Source organism: Falco biarmicus, chromosome 7, assembly GCF_023638135.1.
Source record: "Falco biarmicus isolate bFalBia1 chromosome 7, bFalBia1.pri, whole genome shotgun sequence".
NCBI lineage: Eukaryota > Metazoa > Chordata > Aves > Falconiformes > Falconidae > Falco > Falco biarmicus.
The window spans coordinates 61645922-61668666 of record NC_079294.1 but is presented as its reverse complement, the minus strand read 5'-3'; the positions used below and the strand labels follow the sequence as shown (position 1 = coordinate 61668666).

The 22745-nt window shown below is 44.2% G+C and overlaps 1 protein-coding gene across 1 annotated transcript in view; it reads left to right on the top strand.

Moving 5' to 3' along the window:
• Window positions 1–2754: 2754 nt before the first annotated feature.
• The window catches only part of ABHD2 (abhydrolase domain containing 2, acylglycerol lipase), a 41258-nt gene continuing 21267 nt past the window's right edge, over window positions 2755–22745 (top strand). Inside the window, exons 1-3 of the mRNA XM_056345537.1 lie at window positions 2755–2851; window positions 12958–13044; window positions 13851–14051. Coding sequence (XP_056201512.1) covers window positions 13858–14051 — 194 coding nt within the window. The 5' untranslated portion in view covers window positions 2755–2851; window positions 12958–13044; window positions 13851–13857. The remainder of the gene's footprint in view (window positions 2852–12957; window positions 13045–13850; window positions 14052–22745) is intronic.

Sequence of the window (22745 nt, the reverse complement as noted above, 5' to 3'; positions counted from 1 at the left end):
CAGCAACAGCCAGAAGAGACAGGGATGTGAAGAAAAGGTGACTATCACCATGGTGTTGCATGGGGGTGTCTCAGGCTGGCTCAGCACCGTATCGAGTTCTCTCTGCCTGCTACCTTTCCAGTTGCTGGGTTTAAAAAGGTAAAATTATCATCAGCCTTTTTTTGGCTTCATTGTACAGAGGTAAGTGCCTGCCCAAAGCACAAGGCAAAGCTGTGTTTTTCCTGTGCCTACAGTTTCCAGCACATATATTTGACTTCTTTTGCAGTAGTCATGCTACTCAAAGAGGGATCCTCCTGTCTCCAAGGCATTAGGGTGTTCCTGGACACCCCCATCCCACTTCTCTGCAGTAACCTCAGACCAAAACATCCACTGGGCTCGAGTTGCCAAATCCCTCCCTACAAGGCTGGGAATGAAGCTTAGTTCTTCCCAGCACCCTTCCTTTATGGGATGGTTTGGGCTACTGCTCAGATGACATTTCCTGAGCGTGAGCTGTTTGCTGCGAGCGGTACAGTGTCGCTTCTGGCTCTGGGCCAGAGCACTCCACCTACTGCACACACCACCGCTCCCAACACCAACCAACCCTGTGGTGCTCATCGTCACACCGGTAGAAGCGTCAGCTTCACACACACTCAGAGGGAGGGCAACTTCCTTTACAAGCCACAGCGCGCAAGCTGTTTTGATAGCCCAAAGCTGGGTTTGGATTCACAAAACACTCTTGCTTCCTCCGGCCATCTTTGCTCCCACACCAGTAGGTGTGGCTGAAACCCCCCAACATTGTCCAGAGTAAAATGCCAACTGAAACTAACTTGCACTGGTTCCTCCTGCCCTTTCTGGAGACACATCACCTTTTCCATCACATCCTTTCTTCTTGCAATAAGCACAGCTCAGGAGTTTGGCTCCCGTTGCCACAGCCACCTGTGAATTCGTGCCACCACCTCTTCAGTATTAGTCCCCTCTGGTCCTCGGCTCTCATTCCTCATGGATGTATCTGAGCACCCCTGGTGTGAAAGAGCACCCTGCGTTTCACTTCTCCTCAGCAAGAAGGGGGCAGCTAAGAGTTTGGTTTGCTTTGCTTTGTTTTGTGATGGTGTGCTTAAAAAAGCTCTCTTCTAATAGCTGAGCTTCTCTCAGGTCTGGGAAGTATCCAACAGCCTCGGGATTTAAAATAAAAGCCTTGCCTGGAGGCTCAGCTCCAGTTTGTGGTGTGTTTTCTTGCCTGGATCTGTTTTCCTGCCTGGATCGATGGTAAGGAACCAAGGTATACCTGGAATCAACTGGACTGCAATTTTCTGTAATCAAATTCAAACACATTCTTCAAATAGTTAGTTAAGAGGTTGATACCGGAAGTTTATCTACTAAGCCTATCTCGTAGCTTGATCACAGGCATAACTCAGCTGCCTTCAGACATACCAAACCTCAGCCCATCTGAGTCACTGACAAGTTTAGCAACCACCGTAAGCCCTGGGTATTTTCACAAGGTTAATTAAAAGCTGAAGATAAGGAATACGGCTCTCATGTTTGAGTGGTGTGGGATCACATCTGTAGCAAGTGAGGAGGACCGCTCACTGTGGGGCTGCTGCTGTTTCTGTTCCACCAGCATCATTCCAGCAGCTCCCTCTCTGCCCTTCCTCAGAGCTCTCTTCTGCATCGTGACTTAGTCTATAGCAGTTAGTCATCTCTCCAGATACATAACTCTCTGGAAAATGTGACTTGCTCCTTGAGAGCTTTCTCTACGTAGGAAGCTCCAGCTCCCAGTAAACAGAGGAAACAAAATGTCTGAAATCAGGGAAAGGATTTTTCCATCCAGTTATATAAAGCAGCCATTAACATAGCTAGGAACAGTTGATGTCACCAGCAATGCAACACGTGGCTCTTCTGGGAGGCTACAAGAAAACCAAGTTTATAAACATCGCATTGCAGACATTTTTTATTTGATTATTCATTTTCCTCCAGTGCCTTCCAGATGTGGCAGGCTCCATCGACCTCCAGATTTTGCTGTCCCTGTCACACAACCCACTTGGTGGGAAAACACCTGGGGGGCACTGCTGTACCCCTGCGGGGCTGGGGAAGGGCCCTTTGCTGCTGCGGGCCAAGCCCAGGAGGCCACCCCAGCGCCAGGTCTGCCACACGGAGGTGGCCTGGGGGCCACGGGAAGCAAAACCAGCATGCTGAAGGCCCAGCCACCACTTAAGACACCGTTCCTATGCAATCTGGTACCGCAGTGTAACGCTGTGTGACCAGCATGCAGCACCTGGGAACGCTCAGATGGATCAGCAGCAGCCTGTGCCGCACTGGAGGGGTTTTAGCCCATCTGTCCCTCACGATCACCAAGCTCCAGGGCACCGAGGCGCACCTCAGCTGGAGCAGATCCCCAGGCTGCCCCCCCCGACCCCGCGGCAGGGGTGTCGGCTCCCGCAGCAGGAGGGGGCAGCGGCGAGGCTGATGCTTCACCCTCGCGTCACCTCACCCCTCCGCCCTGCCCCGGCCGCGCTCTCTCATGGCGGCGGCAACCGCGGCTCCCCACAGGCGCCGGGAGCCCCGCCCCGCCCGCGGACGCCAATCACCGCCCCCCACCTGACTGACAGGTGTCCAGGCCAACAGAACCCCAGAGTCCAGCCCCGCTGCGTCTCCACCAGCCAATGGCACCAGTGAAGGCCGGCTGGAGCTCCCTTCCACCCTCAGCTCGTCTTTCAGCCAATCGGCGCGCAGGCTCTGGCGGAAGCGGCACGGCGGGCTGCCAATGGGAGGGCGAGGGCGGTTACTAGGCGGCCGCAGGTAGCGGGGCTGGTGCAGACGGTTCGGAGCGGTGGTCGGAGCTGTTGGTGGCCCCGCGGCTGAGCCGGGCCTGCAGGTGAGGTGGTGGCTCGGGAGCCCCTTCCCCGCATGGCTGAGGGAGTGACGGCCAGGCCTCCCTCCCTCCCTGCCTCTCAGCCTCTCAGCGGTACGGGGCCCGAGGGGGCGTGGGGCGTCCGCTGGCCGTTCCCCCGCGGCCGGCTCTGGCAGGCGCTGGGCGGTCTGAGCTGCTCCTCTCTCTCCGGTCTTAGGCTCCTCCGTGCCTGCCCCGCCGCCTCCTTTCTGTTTATTTTCTGCGGCAGGCATGTCCGATGTGTGTATTCCCTGGGGTGGGGGTGGCCCTGCGGTGGGATTTGGCCTGGTTGTGGTGGTCTGGGTGCGGCGCCTCTCCCGCCGGGGCCGGGCGGTGTGGTGGCGGCCTCACCGTCGCTTTGTGGCGGTGTGAGGTTGTGCAGGGCAAGGAAAGCGGTGGTGCCGACGCAGGGAGAGACGGCTGAGGTGGGAAGCAATCGGGAGCTGAGCGCGGAGCAGCGGTCCTGAGTGCGATAGCTGTGTGAGTTAGAGCCGGGTGGGTTCTAGCTGAGATGTCCATCAGGTCACACTGCTCCCCCTAAATGATGCTTTTCTCCTCTGTTACTCCTGCTCCAAGGTCCTGACACTGCTGCTAACGTTTTATAACAATTTTAGACTTCCTTTGGTTGGTGAGTGCTATATACACCTGCTTGTCAGCCTGTGTGACAGGACTCTGCTCCGTTCTGCAGTTTCATATATAACAGTCTATCGCAGTTGATGTTTTACAGCTGGTAAATCCCTTACCTGATGCTTAACTTCTTTAAGGAGGTATGTTAGCAGCAGCTAACAGTTACGGCTGGAGGGGTTGCATTCTTACACAGGTCTTTTCAGAGAATTCATAACAGTTTCCTCTTACTGTTGATGTACCGTTGTCACTGGTGTGGCAAGTAATAAAAATTCCTGTCTGCCTCTTATAGATTGCTGTTTGGCTTCTGCAACGCTGGTGCCTCCTTCTGTAACAAATGTTTGTGGCTTATTAAACAGCGAACTGGTACAGTGTGTTCATCTTAACATGCCTTGTCAATGATGATCATGCTCAGCCATGTTCGTAATGCTTGGGTTGACAAGTTGTAGTCTTCTACAAACACCGTATCAGTGGAACACAGTTCAGCCATTTGTGTCTGTCATATCTCATTTCCAGACCTTTGATAATGTGCATTTCCTGTGCAGGGAGTCTTGTTATTGACAGCTAGTCTCCGGTTGTTCTGTTGGTGTGTCTGTTTCACCTTCTTTCCTAGATGCTTGCTTAGTTCCCATATCAAAGAAGTTTGCATAAATTCTCTTGTCTCTTCTTGGATTAGTGGGTATGCAGTGTTTCTTATTATCCTAGCCATCATTTATTTCAGTCTCAAAGCCAAGAGTAAACAGGAAAGATCTTAAAGAACTTTAGAGTTAATGTTTGGGGGGTTCTATTCTTCTGTCTTATTTTTTAAGAATGCTTTTATTTCAGCTTTTTCGTGGGAGGTTCTCTGTGTTACTGAGTGATTTACTTGCATAGAGGATGAGGCTCACCTAAGATTGTGCCAGAATATCTTCTCTAGGGGTGGAAGAGATGTGGAGGTTTGGGATAAAACCTACCATCTTGCAAAACTGTTTCTGAAGAAGTTAAACTTAAAAAATAATTTGTTCTTCTTGTAAAAGCCTTTTTTCTATTCAGGGAATGAATAGCAGCTTAGGCTCTTAGTGTTTCATAAAGCTGCATTATTAAACTTGTCATGTGAAAGCCCAGAGATTAACATGCTGAAATAGTCACTGTTCTGAGATGTGGTACTAGGAAGGAAAGATGACAAAATACCATCATTTGTCCTTGACAAAGACATATGGAGAGGTTATCCAAATCTACTCAGTTCCAACTGTACATCTAGATGTAACTTGATGTACTATAGAAAATGGTGGCTTTAGGGCAGTGATTCAAACAGTCTGTAGTTGTAGTTTGACCTCGCTTGATAATGGAAATGTTGTGGGCGCTGCTGGATTCACATTGCTCTGTTACTCCCCTTTCTTGCTCTGTATCTCTGGCCTCTTCATCCTCACTTTAATGCCACCAGCTCTGGCAGTGCCAGAACTTAGGTTAACAAAGAGGATTTAGTAAAGTCTGTAGTAGGGGTGTACATGCCAGGGTCTGTGCTGCTAATTCCTGTTGAAAGGTGCAGGCATCAGCCTGAAACTGGTGTTTTTGACTTCTCAGCTAAAGCCTAAATCATCATAGTTCTGCTAGTGTATTGGAGACTTCATCTACACTTTCGAGTTTCTCTGGCAGACCATATTTCATGAGGTGTTAAACCTCTGAATTGCTATTCTTAATGTGCACTATAGATCAACTGAACTTCTGGGCAAGTATTTGCCCTTCACCCTAAATAGCTTGCAAAGATTAAGCTTAGATACAGTTAAAAAAATCTGATCAAACTCAGTTGATTGAGTTCAGTACCAAACAATTGATTTAACTTTAGTGTGCTAGGGCAGTCTGTCCTTATGGAGAAGCAAAATTCCACTTGCCCAACGTGTGGGTGGCGGTGATGCTAATACTCAGGCAGCTATCTTAGCCTCTCCTAGCTCTGGGAAGGCTTGTGTGCCTGAGGGTTTGTCTTTTCTCCAGCTACATCAGTTGACTTGATAATAAAGATTGTTTCATACTGCCAGCCTTACCCTGCCAGCATCAGCCAGCAGTAGTTCAGAATGCTTTGCAGAGCAGTTCTGTACAAACCAGGTCCTTGAAACATCTTTTTGCTTGTGCTCTGTTAGAGGTAATGGCAGTGGAAGGAAGCATCATACTTGGCAATGTGCAGACTTTCATCTGTATTTGTAGGTCGACCAAGAAGTGTAGTTGCCTAGCACTTACTCTACTGTTGAAAAATACTTGAGTTTCCCATCATCATGGGTTGTCTGGCTAAAATAAATGGCAATGGCAACTTCCTCTAATATGGACTGAGCTTCTGCAGACACAAAATCCTTCTGAGACTTCTGATGTACTAGTTACTAATCTTTGAGCTACAGCCCTGTTCAGGGTATCGAGTACTCCAATAGCATAATATGGGCTCCTGATGGAAAGGGTCAGCTAGGACAAGTGACTGCCTAGTAGTGGGGAGTTCACTGTTCCGCAGTGTGTCCTGCTTCTAAACTTATTTATATCTCTTTGAAGATGCTTTTGTGTAGAGATGCAGGTTCCAGAAATGTTGTGCTGAGGGTGTTCAAGCTGGCTGTCTCTTAACTGGAACACCCAGTTCTGTGGAGTGTTGCTTGTGCATATGTGAATATGAAAGATTGTACAAAGTGAGCTAAACAGACGCACAGTCACTTACAGGGGACACCCTTGGAAGAAGGAGAAAAGATTCTGACACATGTGCCTGTAATATCCCTAACCTCCCACTCAGATTCAGCAGGAGAGTGGGCAGTGTAGCTCCTTGGACTTTGAGTTGCTGGTGACTGCTCTAGTGCTCCAAAACCTCTGTTTGTTTTAATTGTCATTCTGGTAAAACTTGAGTATTCTGCAGTAGTGGTAGCTGTGTGTTGGTCACGTCCTGTCTCTTTGTATTTTGTTCTTTTGTCCTGAAGTGTTGCTGCTTCATTTCAATATAATTTTGTGAATTAAACTTCTCTAGCATGAGCCTTTTATCTTAATGGACATACTCTAAGGGAATGACTCTGCAAATCTTCTGTACTGCTGTGGAACAGAGCTGCCCATCAGGGGGGCAGTGGGAGCAGGAATAAACAAGGTCTTTAAAGACCTAAGAGTGAAGTGGCACCTCAGCTTTTGATCATGTTCAGATATAGGTGTTTTCAGACTGCTTGAACTGGACCAGTCTTGAACAAAGTTTACTTAGCTTTCTTAACTTGGGCTTTGGTGATAGTCTTTCCCTGCTGTGCAGCTAGTTGGTGTGGAGCATGCTTCCCATGTATTAGGGTGTGCACCCTGTAGCTGAGCAAACAGCTCTGAGGTGCTTGGACTTCGGACTTCGTGATACTGTGGGGACAGAGGGGTTGGAGTCTAAAGGTAAATGAGGCTTTAACAATATGATGGTACATTTCAAAATACAGTAAAGGAATAGAGCAGACTCCTTTGGGGGGGTTAGTCTGTAATGCAGTTTTTATTACCTCATTTTGCTATGTGTGGCTTCATGTTAGTAGCATTCCCTCAGCTGCTGATCATGGATTGTGGAGTTTTCTGCAATATGTTTATCCTGCTTCTTCCCTTGAGCTTAATGCTGCCTGCTGACAGTAAGCAAGTGACATCTGCTAATGCTGTAAGACTGGAAAGGTGTCAGCCCGTATTTCTTCTCTCTCAGTGCCTAAAAGTACACTTGACCTCTTCTAGGAGTAGCTGAAGCTCTGCCCTGTAGTTCCTTAGGGCAGAGGTTAGGGTGTGACAAAGTCCTGTCTCTGCAGTAATTGAATAATTGCTTGTTTAAATAACATGAGCCTTTCATTTAAGATAAGATGTGATTAGTTGATCTCTGTGGAGTCATCAGAGCCATGTCTTAGTTTAATCTTGTACATCAGGTGTGTGTGATAAAAGCTAGTGCAGTGTTTTTTCCATCAGAGACAAGCAGGAACCAGATAAGGTGACATACAGAGAGTCTATGTAGCAGCCTTATTAGATAATATACAAAAGCTGCCTGTCATGCAGTGGAACCATTTTGATCAGTTAAAATGATACTATGAAGAAACAAAAGCAGTTCATGTAGTTGGAAGGAAGTGAAATTCAAGGCTCATTTGACTGACTGTCAATTAACCTTCTCGGGGAAGTGAAAGACTTGTGAGTCTTTGGCCCTGTTGGCTATAGACTTATTCTTGGGTGCTTTCTTAAGCAAGCTGCCTTGGTGTGTATACCCAGCCCTCCTAGGTGCTTGGCTTGTGCTCTGGAGGTGTAGGACTTTCTCAAAGACAAAAAAAAGAAAAAAGCTCTAGTTAAAGGCACCTGTCTTTCTGGCTGTACTGATGGTGCCTTGTGCTGTGAACTTTGTCCCTGTAACCTCACAGTACCTCTAAATTTAGTGTATGAGCCAAGTATTGTATCTGATGAAAAGGTCAAATTCCATTAAAGGCAGCAGTCAAATTCTTGTTAGAACATGGTGTAAACAGTACGTGCTGCTTTGTATACTCGCCAGCCAGCCGAACCCTGGCCTGGGTGCTGGTTCTCGCACAAGGTGGAGGGATTTGCATCAAGGACTTCCATGTGCTGTCCAAGTAATGTTCTTTTAAACATCCTTGTGATCGGATGTGTCAGTGTGCCCTCTATTTGGAGATAAAATGTCAGATGTCTGACAACAAAACTGTGATGGGCTTTGCCAGACTCCTGATGACTCTGGTGGAGGACTGCACTTCTCATGGCCACATCTAAACTGAACCTTAAGAGCTTGAAGTGCTCAGCTAATTCTTAATTATACCCTCTACGCTTTGAGGTCTGAGACTTAGTTGGCTCTTAAACGGCCAGAAGTACTGAGTGATACATCAAGATGATCTCAGCATTTGCTTCTGACATGTTCTCTTCTGAGCTACCACTAAAGATAATAGGAGGTTCTGCATGGGGTAAGCTTGGGCTGGTTAGATGCCAGTCTCAAGATAAGTGGTGTAATGCCTTGCTTTGTGTGTTAAGCTGAGGCATAGTACTGGTGTGGCCCTAAAATATAACTATAATTTTTTGGAGATCTTAAAGTACCAGTTTAAGCTTAACGCTTTTCTGTAAAAATAAAATCTCCTTTTATGAAAGTGCCTGGTAAAAGGCAGGATACAGGACTGTGCAATAAATCTTGTGGTTTTCTTCTTGATTCCTTTTGCACAGGTTCCTGTACTCGTGTAGCTTGTGTGACCTCAGACTGTCCTTCAGCGCTTTATAAAAACTTGATCTGGCAGCCTTTCCCATTCACACACCTTGCTTCAGAGCCTTTCCCAGGTGTATATGTTCCCTATGTACATTTTCATCTGGATGGTGTCTAAACAATCTTTCTCTGCATTTAAACCATTGGAAGCTCAGCAGTGTGACACATTTCTGTACATTTCTTGGAGTGAGATTTGAATAATATGCTGGCATAAAACTTGGCTTTGTTTAAAAACCTTTGTAGTGCTCTGACTTTCTGCCCTTTTCTTAATAAAGTTCCCTTCTCCACGATGTGGTTCTAAGTATCTTACCTGGTAGTGACAGGCCTGTAACTTCTGGTTTTGCGGTGTAACTTTCAGAAGAGGCATTAGCTTTGGTTGATATTAAAAGTGCTTAATTTCCTGGAAACATTCCCTAAAGAACTAATTTCAGTGGAATAGCCTTCTTTCTTCCCCCTTCAAAGAGGTGTGTGTGTGGGAGGAACTTATTTCTGATCTGAATCTGCCTGGGCACAACTCTTTAAAGTAGGATGTCTTGCTTTCCTCTTGTCTAGCAGAATTGCGTCAGTTTTGTTCCTCAAGCAGGCACCACAGATAACTTATCAGATGTTTCTTGGACTGGTTTTATTTAACAAAGTCTGTCTGCTTAATGTGTCTAGAAACAGCCTGTGGCTCTTCTGAATCTTAGTGGGGAAGAGTGCTATGCAACTTGGTAGAAGCTGTAAAAGGACAGGAAAGGGGACTTTTAAAGGCTTTCAGTGCTGGTCAGGCATGCTCCAGTGTTGTGGTGTCCGGCTGAGCTCTCACAGCACTAGTGTGCCAAAAGATGACTGGTGGGAGGGCATCTAGGAGGATTTTCTATCGAACTTAACGTTTCTGGAAATGTGATTCCTTCAAGATTCTTCAGTGAATGTAATGGGGCATAAAATCTCTTGCTAGTGGAGCTGCTATTAAAGAGGCTGCTTTTACTGATGTCTGGGCAGTTGCACACAGCTGCATCTTTGCTTTAGCCCAAAGCATTTCATAATACCTCAGTGAAGTGAGTCTGCCAGGCTTTCAGTTGCTCATTAGAAGGCCTGAGGGAAGGGTCCTATGGGAGTGGCTTCCTTTAATGTCTTTGCTTTTTTTAATGTTGGCTTTCCAGTATGCTGAGTCAGGCCCAGCCTCGGCATGGGTGGGGAGCTGTAATACCTGGTACTTAGCAAATCCTGTGTGTGCCCCATTGAGTCACAGGGTGAAGTGACTTCTGTCCCTGGAAGTCTCCTCTCCCTGGGAAACCTGGAACAGAAATGTATACAGGTCTCAGATTTGTTGTCAATTGTGAAATCATTTACTATACAAGTCAATATCTTGATGATAGCTTTCCCAAAACCCAGTGCCTTTGAAAGGGTACATAAGAAATTTGCTGTAACTCTACTGGTGTTGGTTGTATCTTTTATTCCTGTCTGGAAAGGGGAAACATGGGGGGTATGTGTGTGTGTCTCATACTTGCACAGGTGAGGTACGCTCTTAACAGTAATGCTGAAGTGTTTCCTGTAACAGGATTTTCATCTTTTTATTCTGTGATGAAAGGGCAAATAAAAAGGCTTTACAAATCCAGCACTTGCTTTCTAGTGGTTGATTTTAGTTAGTCTTCAGTCACAAATGGGATGCAAGAATATTGCTTGAAAAGACTCAATCTTTGGGGTTGTCATGGCTTTATTTTAAAAAAGAATTGTACACTTAAGGTGCTTCAAATAACATCCTTGGCTCTAAGAGCTTCAGCTTCTTTGTGTTCCTCAATGTGGTTCTCAAACCCTGTGATGGATGAAAAGGCAGCCCTGACTGCTTCCACTGATATACTTACTGCCTTTTGCTAATTTTGTCTAGCCTGCTAAAAGTTAATCTTGTGTTCTGTGTGCAGAAAAGGCCAAATGTTTGTCTGTTTATATTAATGCTGACCCATTTAGAGGAGATACTAGATTAAAATTTGACTGGCTCAACACTGTGGTTGTCTGTCCTTTTTCGTCAACAGACAAGTTTATTGGGTCATTACAAAAAGGGTTTAACAAAACAGAAGCAAGGTGACCTCATCCCTGCTTTTAAATAGGGAGGCATTTGTCCTATGTGATTAGAGGCAGAGCTCTCAAATACATTTCAGTAAACTAAACCCTTAAAATCTTAGAGCACAGTGCTTTGGCTCAGCCCCTGCAAATCTGCTTTGGCTGAGATCAGGTCTGCTTAGGTCTTCAGAAATAACATATTCTAGAGGAAGTACCTGAAGTGCCACAGCTGGATCCACAGGGCATGGAGTTTATCAATCTAGTCTTCATGTACTCGATCATTACTTAGTTAATCACTGCAGACCAGACAGCTGTGCAACTGCAGCAACAGTGCCAACTTTGTTAGCTATGCACAGACTGATCTGAGCTTTTACATAAAGATTCTGACAAAACCATGAACCTCTAGCACATCTGAAGTGTGTAAATTCATTGAATGTGTATTTAGACTGTGTAAAATGGAAAAATACTAGTTCACAGTTGTTAAAGCATAATCCTGCCTACCAACAGCTGACTTTTCTGAAAGTAACTCCAAGTTAGTGTACTTTCTTTTAAGGTAGTGACAGGCTAAAATGAGATGTAGAAGTATCAGAAAAGATGTGGTGTGTCTGTAATCTGAAGATTATGTAGGAGAGGAGAGAAGCTCTCTCTTGGAGATAAAGCTTAGTTGGATCAGTTATATTGAGTCATGAGTACAAAATGCTAATGACTAACTGTGCCCAGTTTTCTTTTTTTACTAATTCACTAATAATGTGAAAGCTGTAAACAAACTAGCTTCAAATCCCAGTGGCAGGAAGGCCTTGGGTAACTTTTCTACTAGTATCTGTATTTTCTAAACAAAACAATGAAACAGAGATGCCAGCATAATTTCTGGGATTTCCAGCTGGGGAAGATTTGCTCAAGCAAGCACTTGGTTGTCTTGGAGTTCAGGAATTTGGTCTACTCTTCTGCCAGTTGTACCTTCCCTGAAGAAGCAATTGCTGTAGCTTGCCTGTTGTCTCCTACACAGCTGGCAGTAGTGTTGGTGAAAGTCTACTAAGTATGGAAGTGAGGTAACATATTACAACTTGGCACTGTACTCAAACTCTTCACTGAGACACATAATACCAATGTAATCTTCTGATTAGAAGAATAAATGGCTTTTTGTAACCCACTCCTTTCCCTTCTACTGTGAAGCTCAGAACTGGAAAATAGAAGCTTCAAAGTAGTCCAGTATTAAGTCTGCTCTCCTGCAATGCACATGATTATGGTGGCAAAAACTTGCAGCTTTCCAGCTGTTGATCAGTAGCTGTCAGACTTGTTTTCTTCCAAGGGGTTTTGGTGCAACTGCATTGAGTACAGAAAGTACTTCTGCAGTTTTGCCTTCCTGCTAGGAAGAAGGGTAAGGCTTTAGTATGGCCTGTCCTGTTGGGGTGTTTTCAAAGGTAGAAGCAACAGCCATGGTAGAGAGTAGACTGTTCTGGGGCTTTTTCCTGGAAGCTCCAATTCCCCAGTGGTTTGCTGTGTCTGTAGGGAATCCAGTTCTAATTGTAAATGCCATTTAATGTTTTTATGGTTACAGACTGAAAGCTATCTCTCTTCTAGTGCCATCATCAAATTCTTGCAACAAGCCTTGTGCATGTGCACTAGTGTTAATTAGGTGGCTGTATCTAAGCCTCCTGGTGGCTCTCAGTCTTGTTGAAGTGTGATGTGTTGTAATGTCTCAAAAAGCAAGTGTGGGAATGAGCAGAGACTTGTTTACAAGCTTCCATCTGTAGGAGTGAGCTGCCTTGCTAAGCCTTGTAGAAGTAGCAGGAAACTTCTTTCAGACTGGCTTCACACTTCAGTAACAGTGTTCCCTCTAGCCTTTTAAACATGAAGGGGTTTGGGTAGCTTTTGTAACTGGGGGCAATGTCAATGTCTTGCAAAGATAGTGACTGTGATCTTCTGGAAGTTCATAGCTTGGCTTTCCTCTGAAGTTGTGCTAGTTCTCATTATTGCTTCTGTGTGTCTCTGCTCATGAAGGTGTATTTCCATACTGCAGATGAATTAATATGCTCTAGGCAACTGATCTAGTCTGGAAACTGTCCACAAGCAAAAGATTTCTGATGCAAATGGATCACAGTTGAAGCGGTTGTGACTGAATACACAAAACTGCAATATCTGTGATGGGACCTTTGCATAGTTTGTGCTCTTCCCTGGCAGCTGGGAGATGCAGCCTTATCAAGTAATAATCAATTTGCTTTTCCTCTCCTCATAGGGTAACTCGGGTAGCACGTGGATCCAGGTGGTGACAATTCTGCTGTGGACTGGCAATTATTTCTGGCTTGGATAAAAAGTGAAATTGGTAAGACTTGTTAGTCGGGGTTAACTTACTGGGGTTAACCATGTGACTGAGGAAAAATGCAGGGAAAAATCTGCCCCTTCAGCATGAATGATATGTCCCTGTAATAACTGCAGCCAGCTGTTAGAAATGTATCTTCAAACTGACCCAGCTTCTTTTAAGAATCTGATTTCAAGAATGAAGGATACTGTTATATCTTGAGATTTTTAATTCTCTCCCCCATTTCCTTTACTGTGAAGCCCTTGAAAGACTAGATGTTAATCTAGTGCTCCTTCAGCTGCAGAACTACAGTGAATTAAAAGAAATGCTGAAGTCACTGGTACATAGTGACCACCTTGAATACCTGGAGTTAGTACTAGTATTCTCATGGAGTTGCAAAATTCAGGCTAAGGAACTAAACCAGTAGTTCTTTCAGAAACACCCACCCAAAGCTGCTGATGTGCCTTTATAGCCTGGCTCTTCATTCAGCTTCCATTTGAGCTGGGTAGTCCTTGCCAAGATCCTGTAGGTATTGACTGGCTGCAGACTGTAGGGTTTGACACCTGAGACACTGTTGCAGTTCTAGTGCAGCACTGATCAGGAATAAATTTCCTTCTCAGTTGATCATCCAGCTTCTGTTTCTTGTGGTGGTTGATCAAAGTAAACTTCCTTTCATCTTAGAAGTTGCTAGTCTGAGTTGATATGCTAGGACTTTTGTAGCAGTGTTAACTGGCAAATTTAGGTGGTTAGCACAGTCTTAACGTGGCAGTTGATATTTGTATCCAATGCTATATTGCAAAAGCTTTACTGTTTTTTTTTTTAATCTCCAGGCTCAAAATGAGTGCGATGTTGGAAACCCCTGAGCTGCCAGCAGTGTTTGATGGGGTGAAGCTAGCTGCAGTTGCTGCTGTTCTGTATGTCATTGTTCGCTGCTTGAATTTAAAAAGCCCAACTGCCCCTCCTGAACTCATTTACCAGGACTCTGCTTTGGCCCGCTTTCTACTCAAATCCTGCCCACTTTTGACCAAAGAGTAAGTAGTGTGTCTTTTCCTGTTGACCTGTGTTACAGGGAGAAGAGCTGCACTTAACCATTCTTCTGCCTAGTGTGTTTCTTAAACCTGGGTGCAAATGAATGTCAGGGTATTGTCTTAACTTGAAGCAGGTTTATTTTATTAAGCATTTCACTATTGTTGGTGTCTTGGGTACCTGGGTTTAGGACCGAGCCTTGTGCAGGGCTCTTCATAGTCGTATAGAAAAAGCCATCCGTGTCCCTCTGCTGTATGCTGATACTGTACTGTGTAGCCCGCTGTTTCTGGGAATGGGGGGGTGGGGGTGGATGCAGTCAGCACTTGTTCCTCTTCATGTACTCCCCTTTCTGTTAGGGAAGAAATCTCTTTGGGCTCACAAGAAGGAAACACTGTCGTGGTGTGGCTGTATACTTACAGTGAACACAGGGATGGCAGCTTTAGCGTGCCTACTCTTATCTGAAGTGCCTTAACTTGATTGAAGACTAATGAAATTTATTACTGGGTAGAGCACGTCATCATAACTAGTTTAATAAAGTAATGACATACTGTAGAACTCGTAAGTCTGTTGAATGCACTTTCAAAATGACCTTATGTCAACTATGTGTTTGAGCGGGTTGATCCTTGACCTTCCATTCTAGGACCTCCAGAGTTAGTGCAGCTGCCCTTACTTTCACCAATAATATGAAGCATTTGCTACAATTTCATGAGGCTTTGGAGGGACAAGGACTTTGATTATGGTATTTCTCTTCTGCAATCATTTTGAAAACTTGCAAGTCCTATTTAGGAGCCCTAAATACATCAATTATCTAGTAAGTGCTGAGTGCAGCTGCATGAACCTTCCTTTTGGATCTCAAAAGTCAAGCTGGCTTAATGATAGTCATTCTAGGGGAGATGTGAAGCTTTTAGCAGTGCTGTTAGGTGCCTTGATTACATAAGATGTAAGATCTTAGCCATAGGATCTGTAAACTCCTAGAGGAAGCAAAGCATTATCCATTTAAAATTGGAGCCCCGAGAGGGTTCCCTGCTGCCCTCTGAGTTTGGTAGTAACATAAGTGTGTGTGTTAAAGCTGAGCAATGAAATTGGATTCTTGATTATGTCTAGTGCCTTAACTGCAAAGCAGTTGCTTCCGTAAAAAATACACTAATGAGGTTCTAGTTACTTGGTGCCTTGTCATCTCAGTGTTGGCGCTCCAGATTGACATGTCCCTAGTTGCTGAAAGAGCAAGCATGAAGCTGTGCTGATTACCAGTCTTGAAGGCATATTAGTATCAGGCTAGTCTTTGAAATAGATTGTAAGTCAATTCAGAGTTGGTTTTGCTCCTGTTTCAGCTCTGTTCTTACAGCACAAGCTCCTAGGGCTACTGTATTAGAGCCATGTTTTTGACTTTCACTCAGCTGGAGAACATAGCATTCCCCAAGGAGTGAAAACACAGAACGTTGTCTAAATTGCAGTACATCTGCTGTGCATTAATTGCAGGAGTGAAGAGCTTCTTGTGGAATCCTAGTGGTGTTATGTGCAGTCTTGGGTTATTTGCTTTCTCTGGATCGACTGAGCTCAGGCTTGCCAACTTCTCTGAGAGCTGTAGCAGTGATTACCAACACATGGTTCTTGGGTAGAACACTGTCTGAAAGGCTTGTGTGACCCCAGGAAATACACTCAGCTGAAACAAACTAGAAAAAAAAGTGTCAATAGGTGGTAGTTCAGTCTTGTTAGCTCTATACCTATGCTAGGGAAGACAGGAATATAATTGCTGTCAGGGACTGAAAAGAGGTAAGTCAATGTGTATGTGGTTATTTTTTTCTATACTAGTGATGTTATCACAGACCCTTTTTTAATACAGAAATTTTAAAAAATCAAATAAATCCTGTCTTTAGGCATGAAAGTCACCTGGAGGCTGAAGGGGAACAAATATATTTCAATTCCTGCAATTATGCATGAAACAGTTTGTAGGATTAATTAGCAAAAACCTATGTGAAAACAGATTGTGCCATACTCCACTGGAAAAAATCTTGCAAGGCTTTGATTACTTGCTAATTATTCTGAGTGTTAGGAAAGCTGATTAAGCAGCTCTTTTCAAATTCTACCATGAAAGCAAAATAAGTAGCCCAGCAATCCCTCCTGCTATATCAATACTAGGTTTGTTGCAAGATCTGCTATAAGACCAGCTCTTCTGTACCATTGGGAACTGGCTTTCAGAGCTAGTTTGTTCAGCTCCCTTATGCTTAAGGGAGGAAGGGGTGAGAGAGTATTGCTGGAAAAACCGAGGTGGCAGGCAGAAAGCAGAAATAAGCAAAGTTACTTTATCTGTGCAGCTGTTCAAAAATACTTGGAAAAAACACTTTTGGATTTTTTTCCCCTTTGTGGCACCATCTTCACCTATGGACTTAATCAATATATTGTAACCATAGCATCATTCTGTAAGCCAAGTGGTGGTGGACGAATTATTTAAGAACTTTGGATATAAAATTGCCTGAGATGGCTGTGTGCCAGGTACCTTGTGCTTGCAGATGTTAGTACTGCTTTTTACAGTTCTCTAAGCTGCTAGAAGCTTTCTACGTACCTGTTAAACACTGGTAAGCAAAAGACTGTCTTCCTAGTCTTCTTTTTCTGTCTTACTTCTATTTCCCTTCCTCTACTACCCTGTGGCCAGCTCTGTACTTCGGTTTACCAAGTGGAGTAGCATAATCAGGCCATTTTTCATTCAAAGAACTGCTTATTGCATAGAAGTTCTTGCAGATCAGCACAGCTGTTGGTGCCCTCAAGCACCTGGGCCTAGCCCCTGGCTGCAGCTGTCTCTTTTTCCTGTCTTTCAGATTGGTACAGAAAGTATGCCATTTGCTCTTATTCCTGTAGAAATGCAGCATTGGCTCTTTGATTCATGGGGACAGATTTTTGGCGAGTGCTTGTGGTACTGGACTGGACATTTTTTTGGCTGATGCCAATTTCCTCTACCATCAAGAGTGCGTGTGTATCTTTATGTAGAGGCAAGGCACAAGTGTCATCCTTATTGAAAATAATTACCCTTGCTGTCTGCATGCTTTTATCTATTAGTAAAGGCAAGCTTTGCAAAGACTGAGGCAAATGACTGTCAAGCCTGTTAGTAAACACTGTCAAAGATCCAGCCTAGATCCTTCTTATCCTTTGTTTGCACGGTGACCTATACTGGATAAGCAGGCTGCCTGGTACCAGAAGACTCTTTTGCGCTGTCATTGCTGTTCTCCTAGATGCAAGGAGACAAGTAGTCAGAAAAACTGTCTTCAAGCTTTTCAGTGTTCCTTTTCTTCCACCTAATAGCAAACAGTGTTTGATTCCTGTCAACTCCTTGGTGTTTTACCCTGGGAGGAACACTTCCAGGAGAATAATAAACTAGAAGAGCAGTATTACTCCTGAAGCTTTGGCAGGTGAACATGTTGAGAGGTAGAGAAGAATGGCAGCTCCCTACTGATAAGCTGGAACATTGACCCTGGGGGGAGAAGCCCCCTCGGCAGGTATTAGTCCTTGCTGGGTGCTCTGCTGGGGCATTGGCAGCAGCCTGCTGTTCTCCAGCTGTTCCCAGCAGGGAAGATGTGCTGTAATACTTGTGCCCTGTTTTGACTAGAAGACTTCTTGTAGACGCTGAAGGCTGAGGAAGGGTGTGATGGGCACTTTACTAAATAAAAGCTGCCTAAATTGGGAAGGAGGTAGTTTAACCCAGGAGGCCAGCCTGTACTTTTAAGTAATTCTGACTTCACACAGTTTCCAGGGGCAGCAGATACTTCTCCGCTTACGTTAGCCTCTTTTTCAGAGACTCATGGGACATGGAAGCTCTTGTAAGCTGCTTTAAATTTTTGCTCTTGCATATTTGTGTCTTCATCACATAGAACAGTCTGAGCTGATGCAGAAAAACCTGTTTTCTACATATTTGGGGAGGGGGCTGAACCCTGCAGACTTGGAGGTGCTTTCTTGATTGCAACTAAAATTGCATTCTCTAGAATCAAACAAGGGTCAAGGTTTGGTTTGCAAAGCATCCTTTAAATACCTTCAAACTGCTCTGTAAAGGGGGGAAAATAACCTGTCACCTGCTGTAATACGGGTGGCTGTTCTTGGGGTGTCCCCTGACACAGACAAACTGTAGGCTCTGCTTTCTTGCCATCAGTATCCAGTGCACATCAAAGTGATGTAAGAGTTAATCTTTAAAGTGTTAATCTCCTCAGATGAAATGAAGTAATGCTCCAGAAATAAGCCTGTTGCTGAACTTCCATTGCAGTTCTTTGAGGACCTGAATGCTGATGCTTGCTAATAAAAATAGCACAGTTTTCATGTGCTTTGTGTGAGCTGCTTATACAGCTGCTGCTTTCCTAAATTCCTGCATACTGGGCATGTACATGTTCTAAAATTATAATCTGCTACCTAAGACCCACTAAAACAATCTACAATCATGTGTTGGAAGTCTTTTAAGTATTAAAATGCTAGGAGGATGTTTGTGAAATGCTTAGGAATTCTCTTGCTCTCGGGCACTGTTGTGGACCTATCAGGATCTCGGGCTGTGCTGCACAGCTGAAACACAGCATTTGGAGCTAAAACATTAGCATTTTTGAGCAGATTTATGTAACTGGCTGTGAATTCATTTAGCCAGTTAAGGCTGATGAGCTCTGTACTTGTTGTGCCATTGTAAGTCAGCTTCCATAGTGACTGTCATCCCCAGACCTGTTCTCGTCTGCCTTCTGTTGCAGAATCCTGTTACTGGAAGTTATAGGACTGGCTACTGGAAGCCATAACTAACTGTCAAATATTTATCTTTACTTAAATTGCTTGGTATCTGTGGTGCAGCTGACCAAATCAAAACAGGAAAGTGAGTCAGCTAAAAGCCTTTGGGTCTGGAGCAAACTAGGAAGCTTTTTTTTTACCTCCTAAGTTATCAGTACTTGCTTGTCTGTGGTATTGTAGTACATCATTCTTGTCCTGATGTGGACATGTATATACATTTTTAGTAAGAGGTCTTCCTGATGACTGCTCAGCTCCTGTCATTTGTAAACTGCTACAGTGGAAATGCTGCTTATAGACATGGTGTCTGTGCCTGGGTGCTCATACATCTGTGACAGCTGTTCTGGAACAGGGTACACAGAGGAATACGTAGTGACTCATCTCAGTACAGTGACATTTGCCGTGCTGGGGTAGTCTTTACAGTATACCGCTTTGGTTTATAGCAGGCGTTATAGAGAAGCTGAAGTCTGTCATGTCCTTGAACACTTTCACTGTTTCTACTTAATATCAATGCCAGAGGGAAGCCACCTGCTTTAGGAGTGAGGGCCCCTTGTTTGGCAGACATGGTTAAATTTAGCAGTAGTGATAGTTTTAGCAGAAATCTGAAGGGCAACGCTTGAATGCTCCTTAAACTGAATACTACTTAGTTGCTCAGTCTGTATGGTATCTAGCTTGTGTTTCCATGTGTTACACCCTGCTGAGCTTGTTTTGTTAAGGTAAGCCATAAGAAAAATACCCTGAGTACACGTTCTCCTGCCTACAAGGATGATTGTTTTAAAGGAGCATCTCTTTTCAGCTGTTTGCCATGAGGAATGTTGGCTTAGCTACAAAACAGTCTGTGCTGGCTATTACTATCAGCACTGGACAGTTAGGTTTTTTCCAGCTGAGTTGAGGATGAAAATGTCTCAAACGTTTTTTACATAACCTAGATTTTATTTAACCCTATTATCAGATTTGCACTTTAAGAGGGTGAAGTCTTGCACAATTCCTGGCAAGCTTTTTTCCCTCACCAGTGTGGTGTCATGCACCTTCATGATAGAGTTCTTTGTGCTCTCTTCTTTGAATAGTTTTACTAAAAGCAAGCTGAAAGTCCAGGTGTCTTGTCCTTCAAAACTGTACAGTCTTGCACTGTTATGCTCAGTACTTGGTCTTATACACTTTGTCTCACTGAAATATGTAGATAGAAGTCACTTATAGGAAGAGTTTCAAAAAAAGATTTGTGCATTGCTGAAATAGTGTCAGCAGCAATAGTCTGACAGGCAGATCATATGCCTGATTCTGCTATAGATTATAAGGATGCCTTGCAAAGTCAAACTTGGCCCTCAGCTGAGGACAGCTTTTACTGGAACGCAATGATGCAGAGGCATCACTTTGTTACTGTCAAGGCTTTATAGGGTTTTGTAGTAGTTTAGGTTGGCAACTTGTCATGGTAAATGAAGGTCTAATATTTTTAATAGCTGCTTGCTTTTGCATCAGTCTGGTAAAGTGAGTTATCTGTCTTAGCTTTTCACTGATCATGCAGGATGTATGCAATCTGGCCAACTTCTTTATCCTTCCCTGTTGAGGTCTTGTGATGTTTAGTCTCCCAGAGTCTGGATACTTAAAGAATTTTAGGGTATATATGTCACCACAAGCCTATTGCTTGAAGGCTGATGTGCAGTAGTAAAAGAAAAGTGAGAATAAAGCCCTGAAATACATGCAAGTGTTAAAACAGTTCACAAGCTGCTGCTCTATTTTTAAATGCAAACATAACATGTTTAAGTATGACTAACTGGGAGTAACAAATCTCTGCATCGGAGTACTGTCCTATGCACATTACTCATGCTGGAATGACCTTTGAATATTTTTCTAGAGGAGTGTAGTTACATGTAGACTGACTAATGCTAATGCGTCTTTGCAGGCAGTGTGACGCCTAAACAACTTACTGGAGTTAATATAGAAAATAAACTGAGCATTTATTTGCTTGGTCTATAGGCTGCTCAGAAACACAAGGTTCTGCACTCTGAAGGGAGCAAGCAGTGAATGCACCCATGTCTGTAAGGCTTCACACAGTTTTAACTTTGAGGGAAATGTGGATCCTACAGGTATAATTTGTCCATCAGTATGGATGGAATCACAGGGGATTCCTGCCTTGGTTTTACTATTTCCTTTAATGAAGAGCATACCAATGAAACTGTATATGCTGTTTGGCTATGTGTAGTGTAAAGGTTTGACTTACTGAAGATCAGTACTTCAGGTAACTTCCAGATGAGTTATCTGAAGGCAGGCCGGGTTTGTTTTTTTTCCCCAGAGGAACCAGCTGTGACCTGAGGAGGTAGGCTGTGGTAGCAGTGCACTTGGTAAGCAATATGCTTGAAGCCATTTATCTTCATTTAAATGCCAGCAGTAGTGGTGAGGCTTTGAAGACTCTTCTAATTTCCTAACAACATCCTGTGGTATATGCTGCTGCGTCTATTCTGCTGGATGACTGTGACTTATGTTTACCTACAATTCAGTGCCCAGATACAAGGAGAGGCTTGGTGCTTGCAGAGATTCCTGATATTTTTTTTATCAATGTGGTAGTGGTAATCAGTCACAGCTGTATAACTTGGTTGCTGTAGCTGGAGAAATTGCTTTCCTGTTAGCCCTTTTGGGTAAGACTTTGGTTATGTCTTTGAAAAGCACTGTATAGAAGCAGAATCACCAAAACTTTCCAATGCATGTGCTTAGCCTAAGATTAGAAACAATGCAGCAATATTGATGCCTTGAGTGTCTTCTATAATAAGCATTTGCAGATCTTTCATGTTGTATTTGACAGCTCTCCTCAAAAGCTGCTAGCAAAACCTCGGCAAAGGACTTGCGTGAAAGAAGGCAAAGAGGCAGTCAAGCATAGTCTAGTGTGGGGATGGCTGCTGACCTGGACTGGTAGTAAATGACTGGGGTGAACCTAGCTGTTTGTTCTTGTGCTAGAAGAGCAGTGTCTCTTCCATCTGGCATAATAGTTGCTGTTCAAAACCCTCTGCAGTGAGCTGTATGTGACTTGAGCAGGACCATCTGTAGCTCTTCTTGTGCAGCCTCGTTTAAATTGACTGCACAATCCTGATGGATACCTACTTTGAATTGTGAGAACATAATCTGCTCTGACAACTTTCCATCTCTACCAGCAATTGCAGAGGATGAGTTTGTATGGTCCCCATCATTGCTGGGGATCTCGGCACAGCTGGCGTGCTGCACCTTGCATCTGGCAAGACCCACGTGCAGTGCATATCTTCCAGTGCAGATGCTGGGCTGGTGATAAATAGTGCTATTAGTCTGACATAGATTCTTTGAAAAGTTTTATAGTTGAGTGATCAAATCCAGGATGCACTGAGGGCTAATTAACAAGGCTGCAAGGATGAGCTGGCAGCTTTTGCAGCCTTTATTGAAGTGGTATCTTCTTCTACGGGAATCTGTTTTGGGTCTTTGGGAAGTACATTTGCAGAAACTGAGTGAAACTGTACAATGAACTGCTGTGTTACTTTGATTGTAAGAAGTCTCCCTCATAGATGAGAGAACAGAACAGGGAGAAAGCGCATACTGCTGCCTTTGTCTTGCTAAACAAGCACAGATAGTTCTTATTTTTGTAGGAAGTCTTTCAAAAGTGTAGGGGGGAGAAGGAAGTTGTGGCCATGACACGTGAGAGCTGGCATGGGGAAGAAGGTCCAGCTGTGTGGGTAGGTAGTGTCAGAGCACAAAGGCAAGGTTTCTGTCACATTCTAGTGGATTATGGGCTTAAGCAGGAAATCTGAGTCCTGAGCTGCCTAGTTTTCTGTAAACGGGGAAGAACATGATCTCTACTTCATGTGGTGTCAAGCAGTCAAAGGGAATAACTGCAGGAAGCCCTAAAAATTGCAATAGGGAGGGAGCTGCTAATCTCTTGGGATCCCAAGGTGGTGTAAGTAGCTCTCGGGCTTCTTCTGGGTATCCTGCTCTGT